We start from the raw sequence: 17,619 nt of genomic DNA on the forward strand, positions 1-17,619 counted from the left end.
TATCAAAAATCTGGAACCAATCTGGCTTAGATCTGATGCTTTGGATTTAAGAACTTTTCTGGCCAGGTGCCGTGGCTCGTGCCTGTAATCCCAGCACTTTAGGAGGCTGAGGCAGGTGGATCACAAGGTCAGGAGTTCAAGACAAGCCTGGCCAACATAGTGAAACCTCATCTCTACTAAAAATACAACAACAAAAAAATTAGCTGGGCATGGTGGCAAGCACCTGTAATCCCAGCTCCTTGGGAGGCTGGGGCAGGAGAATCACTTGAACCCGGGAGGTGGAGGTTGCAGTGAGCCGAGATCACGCCACTGCACTCCAGTCTGGGCGACACAGCGAGACTTTGTCTCAAAACAAAAAAAGGAACTTTTCTGACTAGACTACATCACCAGTGACCATGGTAATGCAAGTGGTAACTGAAGCTGGTGGTGATGACTCAGGCACGAAGCAACAGCATCACCAATGACTGCAGTGACAATGACGCTGGTAACCACAGCTGGACATGAGCTGCCAGCTTGTTCTCACATCTGCCCACTCCTGTTTTACAGAGGAAGAAACTGAGGCTCAGAGAGGCAGGATATGTGCTCCAAGCCCCATAACCAGGTCCTCTGGCTTGCTGCTCCTGCAGGGTGGACCCAAAGGAGGCTGCCCGAGGGCCGGGGTGCCCGAGAGGATGCTGCATAGAAACCCTGCTCTCCAGAGCCCCCGAGTTGTCTGAGGAACAGCTCTGGCAGCATCTGTGCAGAGAAAGGAAGGATACCCAGAGGTACCTGTCATTACCCTGGAACCCTGCACTCCACCTGGAAGACTGTTTTTCCAAACCAATCTTGCTCTTTCTTTAGAATGAGCTTCGGAGTAACAGGAGTCCTGAAGAGTGAGCAGCCTCAGGTCTGGGGATGGGGGGTGCTGGCCTTTCTGCAGAGACAAGCAACACACAAGATCTCATCCCCAGCAGAGCAGAGAGGAGCCAGCGCCTCTGCAGTGAACCTGGCTGCACGTTCCCAAATGTGAGATAAGTGGTGGTCTAGGAATGTCACATTCTGCTGAGGGAGTAATTAGCTCTAATGGATTCCTGGAAGCCACATCATAGAGGACTGTGGTAATGGAGCTGTCATTTCTCATAGAAATGATGCTGTAATTGGGGGCTATGCTTCTGACCCCAAATTTTGCATCAGTTAAATAACAGATATGACCATTAGCACGTATTATTAATTTACTGGGCAAACACTTGCTGAGCACGCCCTGAGTCCACATCAGCTCTCATGCCAGGTGATGGAGCTTGAGGTGGGAGTCCTGGGGCTGCAGGAATAGAACCAGGCAGGGATGGCAGGGTCCTTTTGGGGTAGGGGGCTTCCTCCGGGGTTGGGAAGGGCATGATCTGGCCACCAGCAGGGTATGGACCTGGGGGTTCAAGGGTGAGGGGACAAGCACAGAGTGGGTGCTAGGCCTGAGTCTGCCTCTCTGAGCCCTGACGGGTCACTTGAGGATGACAGTTGAGATGGTTTTAATACCCAGCTTAGCCCAACACCTCCTGGGCAGGCAGTGGAATTTAGGTAAGAGGAGGAGCAGGAGGGCCACCTCACTGACGCGCAAACAGTTCACGTGTACTTTGTCATCTGAAGCCTCAGATCTAAACCAGACTGGTCCTCTGCAGGGCACCTGTGTGTGGGGAGAGCTCAGCTGGCAGCAGTGGGAGGGGCCGATAGACCATGTGGACCCCCTCTCTCCAAGGCCAAGGCAGCCACTCTTCTTGCCCAACACCATGAAACACTCCTGACTATGGCCCCCATGAGTCCTGGGGTGAGTCAAGCTGTCCCAACGCACTAGGAGCCCCTTCCACGGTGTCTAAACCACTTCCCTGCTGATGCCTCTCAGTCTGCTCCTCAAGGTGACCTTGGGGACCCTGGACACCTCTTTGAGCCTCCCGTTCCTGACTTAGAGGTCATGGAAACTCAGGTACTTATCTCACAAGGCAGCTGGAGGTGGGCACGGTGCCTCACAGTACACTCTCATCAGGATTCCGCCACTGCGGCAGCCTCATCAGGACAGACAAATATCTCCTGAGTGTGGGCCCTTCCCTCAGCTCAGGCCCCTGCTTATGCCCAGGGCTCCCCTTGCTTTGCAGGCATTTCAGGCTCAGGCTTCCTGGTTTCCTCTATTCCTTGAGACAAACCATGGGAACCACACTAACTAATATTTAGTGGGCACCCGGGAGATGATGGGCCTCAAATAATAACAAAATCTCTGTGTAGACGCCTGGTTTCCTGGTCTCGTTTCTTGGCTGGGCCCTGTCTGGCAGGAGTCAGGAAAGCCTGCAGCAGGCACCAACCACATACCTCACTTCCGGGCTCAGACAGGAAGCTTCAGAGCGTGGGAAGCACCTGAGCTTGCCGCCTCACTCCGTCCCAGCGTCCCTGATGCAGGCTGAGCCTTCACGGCACATGGGCTCCACCCTACCAGGAGGTGAAGCTTAGGAGATGGGTGGGTGCCCATCCTGGAATCTTTATAGAACAGGAAGGCTATAAAGAAGGCCAGAGGGCCCAGCATGGGACAGTGTGGTGCTGGCAGTGTGGTGCTGATGGACCAGCAAGTGAGGCAGGAGCTGCATCATGGGTTTGTTCCTAGACCAGAGGCCTGCAGCTCTCAGAGATGGGGGACAAGACACGGGGGTGAGGGGGTGCTGAAGAACCACAGACGGTTAGAAAGTCAGGACCCTGACCAGCTGAAGTTGATGAGAGGAGGCCAAACCCAGAGAAGAGCCTCATACTTGGGTCTGAAAGATCAACTGCAGAGGAGGCAGTGGGGAAAGGTGTTGCCAGGCCAGGAGCCCAGTCTTGTCCTCTGACCTAGTGCCCAGCCTGGCCCCCGGTGCTTGCCTGGTGACCTCAGGAGCCTGTGTCACAGCGGTGCCTGCACTCTTGCAGCCTGGAGTGCAGACAGGTGGGCAAAGCGGCATCCTGACACTCAAAATCACCACCACTGAAATCAGAGCTGTCTATTTGAGGCTGTAGCTCTGGAAACTGTGACTCAAGCATGCATATGAGAGGCATGAAGCCCCACATGCCTTCTGCTGGCCTCCAGGGCCTGGCCTCACAGCCCTCTGACCTGTCCATGCTCTGCTCACCCTGCAAAACATGACTGGCTGTGCCTCCTGCACCCATCTGGCCTTTGTGGGCTCCCCTGGGTCCTCCTGCCCTTGGTGGATGTGGCTCTGTTCTCCTTCCTGGCCTGTCCTGGCCTGCATGGGGTTTTGCCCTCCCTGGCCTGGCAGGGTTAAACATTGTCCTGGTACAGCCCACCTGTGGGCCACTGGGGCAGAGCTGGATGCAGCTTTGGAGTCATGTGGCCCTGCCCCACGGTAGTGCATCACCCCGTTGTCCTGCAGTGACTTCCTCCATCAGCCTGACAGACCCTGGATTCAGAGGAGCTGCCTATGCCAACCATGACCCCATGGCAAGGGGGAGGGCTCCCCACTTCACATATGGGGCCCAAGGCCTCAAGAGGGGCTGACTAGCCAGGGTGCAGTTGAGAGCCTGGTATTTTCCAACTGCCACAGTGTCCTCTTCTGGCGAGGAGCCCTCCTTGCCTTCACCTCTGTGGCTGCCAAGGCAGCCGCGGGGGGTGGGGCGGGGGAGAGGGAGGCAGAAACACACCACCATTTACTGCTGTGATGCCAGCCCAGGGCTCCAGTGCCCATCCCGCTCTCTCCAGGGCCTGCTTACCAGCAAGACGGCACCTTCTAGGAGGCTGGGGTTTGTCTGCACATTTATTTATATAAATAACATGGAGCAGACAGTTCCCGTGAGAAGCTTGTGCAATGGTGGGAATCTCACTGCTTAGCATCGGGGAATGGTGAGGTGATTTGTAACCAGGCCTGTCAGCCACCAGGCAGCTGGATGCAGTCCCTGGGGTGGTGTGGAAGTCATTTCCTGGCCATTTGTGAGAAGAGAGCTCCTGCTCAGACAGGTCCAAATAGACTTGCCATTGTGGAAGGGACTCTGCCCCAGGCCATGGCTTTGTCACTACAGCAGGGGAGCTGACAGCCCATCCCTAAGGGGCTTCCAGCTTGCTGGCCTGCGGGTCTGGGGTATTTCCCCTGAACGTGGCTGCCAGGCTGCTAGCCAGAACAGGTCCGGCACCTGGAAGGACATTCCCAGGTCAGCGGCCAGGGCAAGTTGGGGATTGGAGAGGAGCCTGTGCCTGGTTAGTTGTGGGGGTGGTGAGGCCTCTCACTCCTGATTCTCCACCAAGGTTCTCCTGGAGACACAAAGGGGCAGATGTCTCTGGCCATGAACACAGGGTCTGGGGTTTACTCACTGCCGGTGCACGCTGCACCTTGGACAAGTCATTTCCTTTCTCTGGGCCTTAGTTTCTTCATCTGTGCAACGCTGGGACTGTTGTGAGAAGGCACAAAGGTGCTGACATGGGAAGAACCCAGAGCTGCTGGGCCTTGCTCTGTGGCTACCACTGGCACCCCAGTGGGCCCTCTCCACGCCACACCCACCGTGATTCGCCTTGGCACTGGGACGTCCTCTCACCTGCGAGGTCTCATCGGAAGACCTGCCTCCCTCTGTCCCAGCATGAGGCAGCTGAGGGAAGGCTACTCAAATGCAGGGCCAGCTCAGCGGGATGGGGTGGGAAAGGTCTCAACGCTGCAGATGGGGATTCAGCCAGCAACACTTCTTTGCTGGCCACGGGGCCCAGGTCAGCCTGGCTCTTTGGGAGGCTCCTGTGGCCCCTTAGCCCGGAGATGGCAATGGCCGATGCGATGAATGGTGGATGTGTTTCCATCCCGCCTGCAGCCACCTGGACCTTACTTAAAACATACCGTGTTGGCACCTCTGGCTCAACCCCTCTCTCATTCCCCGTCAGGCCAGTCTCCTTACAGTCGGTCCCTCTGTTTGTGGGGCACAGAACAGCCCCAAGTACCAGGCTCTTCCAGTTACCAACGTTCCTGGGTAACAGGTCTGGCCCTCAGTGCTGGGTCATGGGAGGGTTGCCTTTGGCTTCCTGCATCCCAGCTGGATGGGACCTGACATGGACACTGGAGTCTGGCTCCTGTACTTTGGAGCTGAGGCACACAGATCCCCCAGCAGGTGCGCGCATATTCCAGCATCAGCCTCCTGCTGGTCTGACAGCTCATGGGCCTGCGGTGGGAGAGGGAACAGAGGCATCCTCCAGGCTTCCTCGTCTCAGCCAGGGGCCTGTCTCCCTCCCAGGTGCGGCATATTTGCATTTTAAGAGGCCTCTGGGCTAGGGGACTGTTTTTGGAGTTAGCATCCCTTTGTCACAGCCTAAACACCTCCCCACACCCCACCCCTTCCCCATCAGGCACTCACGGCTTTCCAGCTAACGACATCCAAGGCAGCTGTGTGGGACAAGCGCCTGGGCTGGGGGTGGGGAGGTGAGAGGCTCATCCAGGGCCTCATACGTTCTGACCCCCAGTCCATTACACCCCGCCTTGACAGACATCCACAGTGCTGAGTACCGCAGCCCATCCTGCGCTGTGGTTGCAGGTCCCTGAGGAACCCAGAGTGGGGCATCCTTCCTGTGCCTGCCTCACAGGCCACCACGGGTGTCCTGCTAAGACCATGGTCCTGCATGTGGTAGCTCAGTGACCACCTGGGGACCAAGGACTGGGCCGGGTGGGAGGGACACTGGCCTGCTCTGAAGCGCTCTCCCTCCTGCACTGCAAATGTCCTCAGGTGCCCTGTCACAGGCCCATAGCCACGTCGTCCCCTCACTGCACTTCTGGACCCTTCAGGCGGACAGGCCAGCCCTTCATGACCCAGGTAGTCTTTCTCCCTCTGCACCCCCAGCCCCACCTCCAAGTTACTCCTCGTTCCCACAACTCGCTGTGCCTCGAGCAGGCCAGTGGCCCCCAGAAGGCCCCTCAGCCCCTCACCTGGCAGCCTGCTGCCCTGTGCCCCTCAGTGAGGAGACGGAGGTCATGGCAGCTTCACAAAGCAAGGCTTACCCAGGCAAACACACACACAGACGTGGTCCTGGGCACATGGTGAGCACACGACAGAGGCTGGCACGTGTTTGACTGTTTTTGTTGTTTGCCGTGGGACCCCAGCGGCCTCGGGGCCCATCTGGCACATGCGCGGCACCTTCCTGGTGTGCTTGGCCTGGCCCAGGCCCTCAGCCAACCGCACTGCCTTGTCATGTTCATACAGGGCCCAGGGGGTATGGGGATCAGGGTGGTGATTATGACCACCACCCTCCCCTTGCACAGAGGAAGGAATGAGTAACTCTGCTATGAAAACTTGAACAGAATTTCCTGAAGTGAGCAATCATGTACTGTGCTTCAAGTAAACGGAGGTTTAGAAAATAAACTGAAAAAGACCCAGTCAAAATGGCTCAAACATGAGTCCTGGCCCCCAACTTCAGGTAGGGCCCCTCCATTTGCAGGGGTGGCCAGCAGTGCTCAGGGCCTCATGCCTGGTTCACTCATCTTCTGCCTTAGGGGTCACTGAGGCATCACTGAGGTGCGGGAGGCCACCCTGCAGGGTCACCCCACCTTCCTGTTCTAGGAAGAGGTATGTTCTGGGCCTCCTCCTTGCTCCCCTCTGGGCAACCCGAGACCCCCTCCAGGAGGCCAGACGCACTCCCAGATTCCCACGTCAGCTCCCGGCAGGTAGGCAGTCCTCAGGCACACTGGTCTTGTCCAACCCCTTCCCAAACCGTGACCCTTGCACACACCCCAGAGATGGTGGGACTGTCACCTCCCTACTCTGGATCCACGCAGCCCCAAATCACACTGGTTTGGGGGCAGCCTCATGCAAACACCTACTGAACATACACCATCAGCTCAGAGCCTTGTCACATGCCTCAGCCAGGTGAGGGCCCCCGGACTGTGCTGTGTTGGGGAATAGGTGGGTGGTGCCAGTGTGACATGGCCACCTGGCTGGGGAAGGCTCTGTACTGACCCATCTGGTCTCCCTGTCCACTCACTCTCCACCAGGTCCCCTTACTCCACAGGACCCCATGCAGTTTGCTGTGGCCACAGCACAGAGCAAGGCCAGCTCGCCCAACTAGGGGCCTCAAACCTCACATAAAATGAAGGTGACATTAAGGTTTCAGCTCTTCCTGGAACCAGCATCATCCCTGGGACACAGATGACCTGGAACCCCCAGCCCTGCCAGCTTCTGAGATGCCTTCATGGCAGCCCCCACCGCCCTCTCCCCTTCCTCGCCTCCCTGGGCAGAGGCTCTCCAGGTGCTCTTGCGTGAGGGATGGAGGCAAGCAGACAGCCTTGCTCTCAACAAGGTGGGTGAGGACAGGCAGGAGGAAATGCTGGAGCTGGTGTGGCAGCTGCGGAGTGGCCAATGCAGGCCCAACCTCCTGCTCTGCCAGCTGCCAGCTGTTCTAAACCTGTCACCCCTCCAAAAAAATAACCACAGATACACAGAATCTGTAAGCATACTTCCCTCATGAGGGGGCTGAGGGCTGATGTGGGATACACATGGACAGCTTAGTCCCCACACCCAGGCACAAGTGACTGTGTGCAGCTGGCACTGCTGCAGATAGTGCTGGCCAGCTACAACTCTGACAGGTGACACACCACAGGAATGCAGGGGGCGAAGGGTGATACAGGAGCAGGACGTTTTGACTGGACCTCTGGGGGCTGAGGGGAAGGGAAGGCATTGCAGGAGGGGCCGGCAGAGGCACAGAGGCATGGGGATGCAGCTGCATTGCTGGGAAGGGTGGGGCCGGGGCCGGTCTGTCCCACCCTGGGCCTCAGTTTCCTCATCTGTAGAACAAGTCCTCAGTTCTGTTACAGACTGAGAAGCTCAAGTCAGCCCACTGTAGAAAAGCTGGGAGTGTTCATCCGAACCATGAATTCAACTTTTCATGCTGAGAGCAGAGCTGTGGGGCTGGGTTGTGGACATGAATGCGCTCCATTCACCACGGACAGGCCAGCCCTGTGGCCACCCAGCCTGCAGCTGAGCCACCAGGCCTGACCAGGGCCACCGAGTACCAGGCTCTGAGGGCAGCGCCCTGACTGAGGGGCCGAGGCAGAGGTTTCATACGGAGATGAGCTTCATGCTGTCACCTTTCACAAAGTACCGGCCAAGACTCTCAGCCCTCTGGGCCTCCCTTTGTGGTGGAAGCTTGGGGACACCTTGGTGGGGCTGCCTCTCTGCCGGGCAGGGTGTGGCTGGAGGGACATGGGGCACTGCTGACACAGTGACCAACATGTCTCCATCGGTAGCTGGTGCCTGCCCTTGGCTGGCACTGACTGCCCATCTCCATTTCCCAGAGCTCTGTGTGATAGGCCTGGTGGGCAGGAGCCTCTGCAACCTGCCCGGGCCATCCTGAGTGGTGCTGAGGGGGTCTGGGACACAGGCATTCCCAGACTTCTCTAGTGGGGAGAGGGCGAGTAGGCCCCACCATCCGATCATGCGCCGAGGTCCTGGCGGGTGTACCGAGTGGAGGGACCTGTGGTGTTGGCCCCCTGTGCTAGATGCATCTGCAGCTGTAGAACAGGGAAGGCACCAGAGGAAATCCACTCCAAGGATGGTATCAGTTGCAAAGGAAATAGCTTATTTGCTTGCAACCCCGTGCTTCCCCAGCCAGTCCTGGAATCCTCATCAGGAATTCCTGAGTTCACTTCCCTTTTGGGGAAGCTTGTAGGTGCAAACTCTTGGCCTACATCTAGCCTCAGGCCAAAAGGGTACGGGCAGAAGGCTATCGAAGACAGCTCAAGGTGGTGGCAGCAGCTGGGAGCCAGTGTGTGAGGGGCTGATGGGACTATGACACAGGGAGGCGGTGCTGGCCAGAGTGCTGGGGTGGGAGCTGGGGTAAGATCTGTGGGAGAGAAGGATGCTGGGACCAGCAGGGCCTTGCCTGGGCACAGGGCCAGGTGGCACTGGGGCCCCAGCTGTTGTAAAGATGCAGTTTAGCCAACGTTAGAACACTCAGCTCTCTTCCCAGGGGAGTTGCAGCCACAGCAGGCACCAAGTCCAGCCAGCTGTCTAACATGTGTCTTCCTGGCCAGGGTCAGCTGCAGGGCCGGGGTGCTAGCCTGGAGGTGAGCCCTGTGAGGTCCCAGACAGAGGGAGCTGCTATGCTCAGAGCAGGACCCCTTCTTCTGGTAAAATGGGCCACGTCAGACCTGAAAGCTGGATATTCCTATCAGAACGCTCCCTGCTCCTGGTCTCTTGGCTGGTGTTCCATGGCACAGCACAGCACGGGGTAGCTCTGCCCAGCTGGAGCTGTGGGGTCCCCAGACCAGGCCCCTGCCTTCCTGATGGGTCCACACCGGCCACCTTGCTCCCTGCAGTCAGGTCCCTATCCCCACTGAGGATCTTCTGTGCTTCAGGATCTGACCTTGGTGTCCGTCTCTGGCCTCTCCTGGCCAGGCCCCCCATTGCAGCCAGTCTGCAGGTCGCAGCTGCACCGTGCTCACCTTGAGCACTTGCCATTCCCACCCCACTGGTGTTTGTCCGATGCTCCATTTCTCAGGATGTGGCCCTGTCCTTGCTGGAGAAGGAGGTCTCCCTGCCACAGTCCCACCCTGATTCTACCAGGAGCTCAGCCCAGCCTCCTGCTAAGTGTCCATCTTGCCCTCCTGCCCTGGCCACAGACCTGCTGTGCCCAGGGCTGTCGTACCCCTGGTTGTGGTCATCTGGCCTCCTGGCTGCACCCTGGCATGCTCCCCTCACCTCTTCAACCACGTACCTGGTGGAAGGCATTGCCACTGACCAGGTCCCTGGACCTCCCACGGTCTTGGGAGGCAACGAGCAAACGGCCTGGTGAGCACTGGGCCCCAGAGCCTGGTGCACTTGGGGCGGGGCCGAAGGATGCCTCTTCTGCTTCCTCTAGAGAACCTCAGGCAGGGCCTGGGGCTGTGGCAGCTGGGGAAGCAGAAGGGCCCCTCAGAAACCAGAAATGCAGCTGGGAGCCTCTTTCTTGGTGCTGGGAGAGAAGTGAGGCCCAGGGGTCAGGCAGCCCTCCTTTGGGCTGCGGGGTGAAGACAGGAGGCTGAGGGTGCCTGTGTTCTGGCCCTCCTGGTCCCTGCGTGAATGCCAGGGGCAGTGCCTGTCCTTTCCTGGTTACCCCCAAGGCTCCAGTCTTGCTGTGGATGAGACTAAGGCTGCAAGGGACAGAGGACTGGTCTAAGGATGGGAATCTGGGCACCAGGCTCCCTGACTTCTCAGAACATGCTCCTAGTGACATGCTCTGTGATCAGACACCTCTGGTTTGGAAATAAGGAGCACCTTGGTTTCAGACAGCCCACTGCCCACTGCCACCGGGATCTGAGGACTGTCAGGGACCAGGGCTGTCACAAACAGGGTTAAGTCCAAAGGGGCTTGCCCTGTGGAGCCTGGCCGCTTGCCCACGGCCTTGCTGGCTCCCTGAGGAAGGGGCCTGGGAGGTACTGGCTGTCTTGTGTTCTGGAACCTAATTCCCCCACCAAACTGCAGTGAGACCCTGGGCATGTCACTTCTGCTCTGGGCCGCAGCTCCTGCCTCAGTAAAATAAGATGTTTGTCCAAGATGGCTACTCGGTTCTACTAAAGTGACCTTGGGGGACCCTGGAGTGCTTTGGTGTCTCTGGTGCAGCTGGCACTGGCCTGAGCCTCACCTCACTGGCATCACCACTGACCTCAGAGAAGCCTGTCTTGGCGTCTCTGTTTCCAGAGGCCCCAACACATCACATGCGGATGGGGTCCTGTCCCAAGCACTTGAGACTTTTCTGGGCCTCTTTGCCGCTAGGCGGAACTGAGTCCAGTGCACTTGCCTCTCTCCCCTGGCCTGGGCTTGGAGATTTGTGGCCGCACCCCCGGCTCAGTACACAGCCAGCCACGTCACAGGAGAGCCTCTCTGGCTCTGCCACTCTCCACCTTCCCTGTCCTCAGGAGCTTAGGATGCATGACAGGTAATGGGACTGGGAGACAGAGGGGCAGACAGACAAAAACCAGGCAGACAGTGAGGCCACTCCCCTGCAGAGGCTCAGTGTGATAGCAGGTGGAGGAGGCATGAGTCATTCCTGCTCACACTCACAGGAAAGGCGCACAGGCCCCCCAGCGACTGATGATCGCCTGCTGGAATCCCAGTGCTATCCTGCCCCCTCACTCGAAGTGGCTCTGAGGCAGCGCCCCTGTGCTTGGTTCACCTGGCACCTAGATGGAATCGTCGCTGACCCCAAGTGGACAAGAGGACAGACAACATGGTGCAGCTGCCCAAAGAAAGATGGTGGGCAGGGAGGCCTGAGTTGCCCCGTGTGCTCGCCAGCCTCAGAGTGTGGTGGGCCCTTGGGTCCTTCCCAACACTGAGCTCTCAGGAGTCAATGACAACAGCTGCCTCCCAGGCCAGCTGCTTCCTCCCTCTGCTGAGCTTGGCATGAACTCTCTGCAGATGCACTGCTGTTTCCATGACAACCAGGGCGGACACCCTCACCCTCAGAGTCTCACACCACAGCAGACCAGTGGCAGGTGAAGCTGCTGACCCTTGAGCTGGGGCAGGTGCCCACAGGGGCACACAGCCTGCTTGGACAAACACTGTCTACTGCCCATCTGCTCAGGTGGTGGGAGAGGGTCTCTGGGAGCGAGGGTACCCTGCTCTCCCTCTGTCTCTTTAAGGACCTGGCTTGCTGTGCCCTGAGAGACAGGGCAGTGGACAGGGGAGGGGAGGACCTCTGGTGACCTGTTCCTGGCTGGAGCACCATGGGTGGGGTGGACCTCCTGGTGGGACGGGAGGCATCCTTGTTACTGAAGGGGCACTGGAGGGAGGGCCCCAGAACGTGGCTCGCTCTTGTCACCCTGTGGCCTCATCAGTCTGGACTTCCTCTTGTGTGGGGGCTGCCGTGATGCCCTCCAGTTCTGTTCACCTCTGAGAAGTGACTGTGAGAGGCTCCTGGGCTCACGAGGCTCAAAACATTTCCATTCTAGATGTGGAAAACGGTGCTCAGAGGGGTTACCTGGCTTGCCTAGGCCCCTCTGCCTGGCCCACTACCCTTGCCCCAAGGAAAGCACCAGACAGCCCGAACCACCCCTCAGGCCTGGTCATCCTCCCACTGCTACTAGCCTCAGGAAATGGGGAGGTGTCTGGGGACAGAGCTGGATGACCAGGGTCACTTACAGTCCAATCTGGTTAGCGCTTCCCTCTTCCTCCCGCAAACCTCAATGCTACCTTGACAGATTGGAGAATTGGATTGAGGGTTAATGACTCAGTGAGCTCCTGCCTGTCCCTGGATCCAGTCTGCGGGGACAGCACAGGGCACATGGTGCTGACGGCCAGCCTCAGGAACTGGGAGGTGGGGGGCTGGTGCCTGCTCAACTGCTGGGTCCTGCCTTCCAGCAGAAGGCCTGCCCGTGCTCTGAGCCTTCTCTTGCAGGGCAACCACCACTCCCACAGCTTCCAGAGCTGGGGCAGCTGTTTCCATCCCTCCAGCCTGGCCTTTAGCACTGAACCCTGCTGCCCCCATGGTTCTGTGAGCATCTGAGATGCTGAGGGAGACGGGCTCGGCCCTGCCTGCATGGAGGACTCTGTTCCAGCTTGAACACCTCAGCTCCTGGCACCCATTCTCTGCCACTCCACGGCTCTCAACTCCACACTGCTTCATCCTCGTGTCTCCTGGCCCAGCCACAGGCCTCCCAAGTGTAGGCTCTGGGTACCTGTGCTCTGGGGTCCCCTTGGTCTTGAGACCCTCACTTGGCTCAGCACCCACCCCTCTCCTGTCTGACTCTCTTTCTCCCAGGCTCACTTCAGATTTGGGACTCCCAAAAAGACCTGAGAGGAGCAGCAGCTGATCCCTTAACAAGGCAGGGTGCAATCCTAAAGGGTGGGGGCAGAGCTTGGGGCCATGGGAGGGCAGGCCCACCCCGGCCTCTGGATGCCAGCAGGGCTGGCTCCGTGGCTTTGGTGGGGCTGCCCTCGGCTCTGCTGCCAGGCTTACTTGGGCTGCCTTGCTTCTCTTTGAACTCTACCTCACCCCAGAGGCTCGGGTCCTGGTGGCCGTGAGACGACAGTTATTCTGGGGGACAGTGAAGTGCGCCACAAGAGAAACGTGGTCAATAGGTCTTCCAAGGAGGCTGGAGCTCACTATCTCCCACCCAGGCACTGTCCAGGCCTCATGAAGACACTGCTCTTCCCAAGATGACACATCGGATGTGGAGCTGAGCTTCAGGCCCAGCCTCCCCTGGAAGCCTCCATGTCTTCCTAGCACCTTTCCTCTGGACCCCCGCTGGTCACCCTCAGACAATTCCTAAGCTCCTGCAGCGTGCACAGCGTGTCTCCTGCCTTGAAGGACAGAGAAGAGCACGGCAAAACCCTGACTTCAGAGTACTGAGTCCCCACATAGGGACACCATCTCTCCAGCAGGCAGAGGATGCTAACACTTGGGGTGGCCAGCACCAGGCTGTGCCAGCCAGAGAGCAGGTGGAGCTGACTCCTGCCTGGGGAGAAAGGTCCCAGGCCATGACACAGCCTACCAGGCAGGAAGCTGGGGCCCTGGGACATCGCATGCAGAGGGCCCAGTTTTGGGCTATGGCTCTGAGTTCTGCCCCATGAGGGCACCTCCTGGACAATCTCCTTCCCATTCTGCCGTGGTCATGTCTCCTCAGGGTCTGTCTACCTGCTTCTGTTCTGGGGCTGCCCCCTGTACAAACGCTCCAGTGCCTACCATGGCAGGCTGTGCTGCTTCTGCTCTGGGGCTGCCCCCTGTACAAACCCTCCAGTGCCTACCATGGCAGGCTGTGTAATCCAGGCCCCTCCCGGCTCATCTCCTGACTCCTGCTTCCATCTCTGTCACCTCGAGGGCTTTGCTGTGCTACCCTGCACGGGCTGCTCTTTTGGGTTTGTGTAGCTGGGCAGCTACCAGACTCCTTCACTTGAAGTAAGCCCTAGCCACAGCCCCAACCCTTTTAATTTGCTGCACAGCTTTTAGCACCATTGGCCCCTGTTCTTATTGCCCATGGTCTGCCTATGAGCAGTGCTGTCTGCTTGGGGACCACTCTCCCCAGCTCTGCCCAGCATGGGGTGGATGGCAGGCAGGGCCAGATGGCACATGCTGCAGGTGTTTGGTGTGGCAGCTGTGTACAGGGGCAGGGGTTGGGATTGCCTGGCTGCTCCCCACCCGTGTGCCCCTGGCCCCACCCTTCTGCACAGATGCACCTGCTCCTGGCCCACAGATGGGCTGGATCAGGGCAGGGGGCACAGGCCTCACACCCAGACCCGCCGCTTCTGTGGATGCCTAGGGTGTGGCTGGGGTGGGTGATGGGCACCTATAGGAGGCTCTGAAGGGACTCGGGCTGGGCCTTCCTCCCCCGCAGCAGGCCTTGCCCTGGGCTGGCCCTCCAGTGACAGCTGGCCTGTGTCCTTCCTCACTGTGGCTTTGTCGGTCAATGGGTCAATCTGGCAGAACAGACTGAAGAGGCATTTGATAAGTAGGTGCTCTTCCGGCTTTAAAACAATCAGGAACTATCTGATCCTGTATTCTGGCGAATGAAAATGTGGGTTTTATTTTCACACCGTGTGGCCAGCCCCCTGGGGTTCTGTGTGCAGAGGCCCCAGGACCCGACTCCACTGTTGTGCTCCCTCGGTGGGTTCCGGTACTTCTTGCTGGAACACTGTGCTTGGGACCCCTGCTCCTGCCCCAGCTTCTGCTCCCTACACCCCAGCTGCTGCCACCTGCAGACAGAGGCCGCCAGTTCACAGGACTTGGCTGGCTGAAGTAGAGACTCTCGAGTGGCACAGGAGGATTGACAACCTGGGGTGGCCGCAACTGCTGCCCTCAGACACTCTCAGGCCCTGGGTTTTCATGAGACCCTCGACTTTTCCCTGGGGATAAGAAAGGCCACCGCTCCTGCCCACCTGCACAGGGCTGCTCAGCTGCCCATGCAGGCAGCTCAGGAGGGCATGGGCAGCTTGGGAGGGGCCCATTTTACAGAGTACTCAGGCCTGTAGGTCCCAGGCCCGCGACAGATGGGGCTCCTCTGGGATGGCGGCCAGGGCAGGGGTGTGTTCCGGCCGAGTCCAGAAGTCAGAGCCTCTGCTTGCCGGTGGCCCCCTCCTCCCTGCAACTACGCCTGGTGACAGTTGTAGCGCTCATAGTAACAGCACCAGCTAAGCCTGGCACTTCAAATAGCGAGGGCTGTTTAAACAAGATAACAGGCTGCCGCTAAAGCCCTAGCACAGGCCCTAATGGCCTGAAAAGCCCTTGCTCTGAACCTGCCAGAAACAGCTGAGCGTGCTGCTCCCTGCCTCCCGCGGCAGTTCGGCTTTGCCACCTTGCCTGGGCAGTCCTGTCTGCCCTCCCTGGTTTCCCTATGTGTGCAGTGTGGAGGGGGTGGGGTGACCCGTAGTAATGGCAAGGGTGGCTGCTTCCCAGCCCTGCCCATTCCCCTGGGCAGCGGCGGGACGTCCAGGTCAGAAGGCCCCCCACTTTGCCACAGGGACAACTTTTCCTGAAACCCGAGTTTCCTCATCTGTGTGGTGGGGAGCCCCTTTGGGCTGGGAGGCTTAGAGGTTGTGCATGCAGTGCACCAGCACGCCCTGTGCCAGGCTCTGCCAACCACTCACATCTCTGGGCCTTCCATTTCCACTATTCTGTTGTCAGCCAGCACACGTTATCCTACAGCCTGAGCCTTCAGAGTACTTCCAGAACTGCCCTACCTCCTCACTAGCCAGGGGAGGGGCGGGAGCTCAGGAGCTGTGCTGCTGGGCCAGTCTCCACCTGGGCAGTCCAGATGGACACGGGTCCACATGACTACCCTGGGCCACAGCCAGGCCAGGGCCCCACCCACAGTGCCAGGGCCCAGTGTGAGATGGAGACAGTGCTGTACACAGAGCACTTTCTCATGCCTCAGCTGGGCTTCACCCACTGGGCAGAGCTCTCCCAGAAGTCTGTGTGCAGCCTCCAGGATGTTGGCACCCCTGTCCAGCCCTGCAGGTGGGTGGCTGCTGTTCTCCAGCACAGGCCCAAGCACCACCCCCCTCACCCTCATGTCACTCTGTTTTGCTTTTTTGCTCTCACCAGATCTCAACCATCACTGACTTGCAGGGTCTTAGGTCCAAATGGGACCCTCTGTATTCCCACAGGTGCTGGTCAAAGTTGCTGGGAAGGCAGAGCCCCAGAGTAAGTGTGATATATGGCAGGCGTCACGTGACTGGAGGCGGTGCCTTAACAATGCTCAAAGACTCCCAGTCCTAGGACAGAAAATTCCAAGATCTTGGAAGCATTTGCTCTGAAAGGGCCTGGAGCTCCTGTGTCCTGCTCCCTGGTTTCACACCCAGACCCAGAAAGAGAGGCCATGGGCACCCTCAGCACCTGGGTCCCACCTGCTCTCCCCTTGACCCCATATGCTCTCCTGCCCAACTGGGAGGACTGGCCTCTTCCAAAGCCCCAGTCCACTTCTGTTTCAGCTGAGAACTGTCTCCTATTTGTTTTTGTGTTAAATCTTGTTGCTTTTAAGTAACCCGCACCCCTGCTCCCCACCAGCCAGTGTCAGTCGCTGAAGGGAAATTAACAAACAGCATGACACAGGTGTGTTGTAGATTGGAAGCTGTCAACACAGACACAGGCCTGGCCAGGAGCTTGCATGCCATCACCACATGAAGAAAGCAGTGTGAGAAACCCCTCCTAGTTTCAGCTCCAGAGGATCCCCAGGAACCCAAGGCCGACACCCTTGCCTGGTTTGCCTTTGCTTTGTTCAGCAAGGTGGGTGCACTCTGCACTCCTAGCTGCTGGCACTGCAGCCTCGGACCCACACCTGTAGACTCAAGGGCTTGTGAACCCCTCTGCAGCAGGCTCAGGCTCTTTCCTGGGAAGGACATGAGAAACTGGGGGTAGTGTGGCGAGATCCCAGTGGTGAACCTCTGCCTGTGGCCAAAAAGATGGTTTTCAAAAATATTCATCCTTTAAAAAAACATATTTGGGTTGTTACTGCTTGAGCTGGGTGGCCCTGTGGGGCAGGGACTTGTCCATAGTCACTCCTCCAGCTGGGCCAAGCTGCCTTCGAGGCTCTGGGCCCCTTGGTCAGGATGCTGCTGTGCTTCTCCCGTGGTCACCACAGGCCAGGAAAAGGTGTGTGGGGCTGTGGCCCTGGCCGGCCTGGGCTGGGAACCTTAGGACACAAGGCCCAGGGCCCCCAGTTGACTCTGGTTTCATTATTAATGAAATTAGAGAAAGTACCTGAGCTGAGGACATGTCCACCATGAGGTGTGATGAAGCAGGGATTAGGGTGAGCTGCAGCCAGGCTCCTGGGCTGGCCTAAGCTTGTCCACTATCCAGACGGGAACCACATGCAGGGAGAAGAAGCACCTTTCACTCTGCCCTGGCCAACACTGGGTGTCCCCCCTGAGATGCCCAGGGCCATGCCCCCTAGCTGACTGTGATTCCAATCCCTCCAGAAACTAGACTGAGCCAGTGGTGCCTTGGGTGAAGAGGGCTATGCATCCCGTCAGCACAGAGCCTTGCTGCTGCGTCCTGTCCTCACTGCTTGTGTTGTTCACGGCCAGTCACAGGACTCCCCTGAGTGGCAGATCCCCCCATCTACACTGGTTACTAGGGGTCCCCAAGTCAGCAAGGCCCCCAGCACTCTTAGCCTCCACCTTGGAGTCTGTTCTAGATAGCGGAAAATTGTTTTTCAGTTACTGGATTATACAAATCCC

At 58.4% G+C, this 17,619-nt stretch overlaps 2 protein-coding genes across 4 annotated transcripts in view; one reads left to right on the plus strand and one right to left on the minus strand.

The window, feature by feature from the left end:
- Nucleotides 1-17,619, plus strand: part of RSPH14 (radial spoke head 14 homolog) — an 83,758-nt gene that overhangs the window by 22,158 nt on the left and 43,981 nt on the right. The gene's annotated exons all lie outside the window — the stretch shown is intronic.
- Nucleotides 1-17,619, minus strand: part of GNAZ (G protein subunit alpha z) — a 53,588-nt gene that overhangs the window by 2,933 nt on the left and 33,036 nt on the right. For 2 of the 3 annotated variants that reach the window (XM_063662779.1, XM_063662780.1), the window contains exon 3: nt 769-913. The exons of the other annotated variant lie outside the window; for it this stretch is intronic. In XM_063662779.1, the coding sequence (XP_063518849.1) occupies nt 769-913 (145 nt within the window). The remainder of the gene's footprint in view (nt 1-768; nt 914-17,619) is intronic. 3 annotated transcript variants of the gene reach the window in all.

This window comes from Pongo pygmaeus, chromosome 23, assembly GCF_028885625.2.
Source record: "Pongo pygmaeus isolate AG05252 chromosome 23, NHGRI_mPonPyg2-v2.0_pri, whole genome shotgun sequence".
Taxonomy (NCBI): Eukaryota; Metazoa; Chordata; class Mammalia; order Primates; family Hominidae; genus Pongo; species Pongo pygmaeus.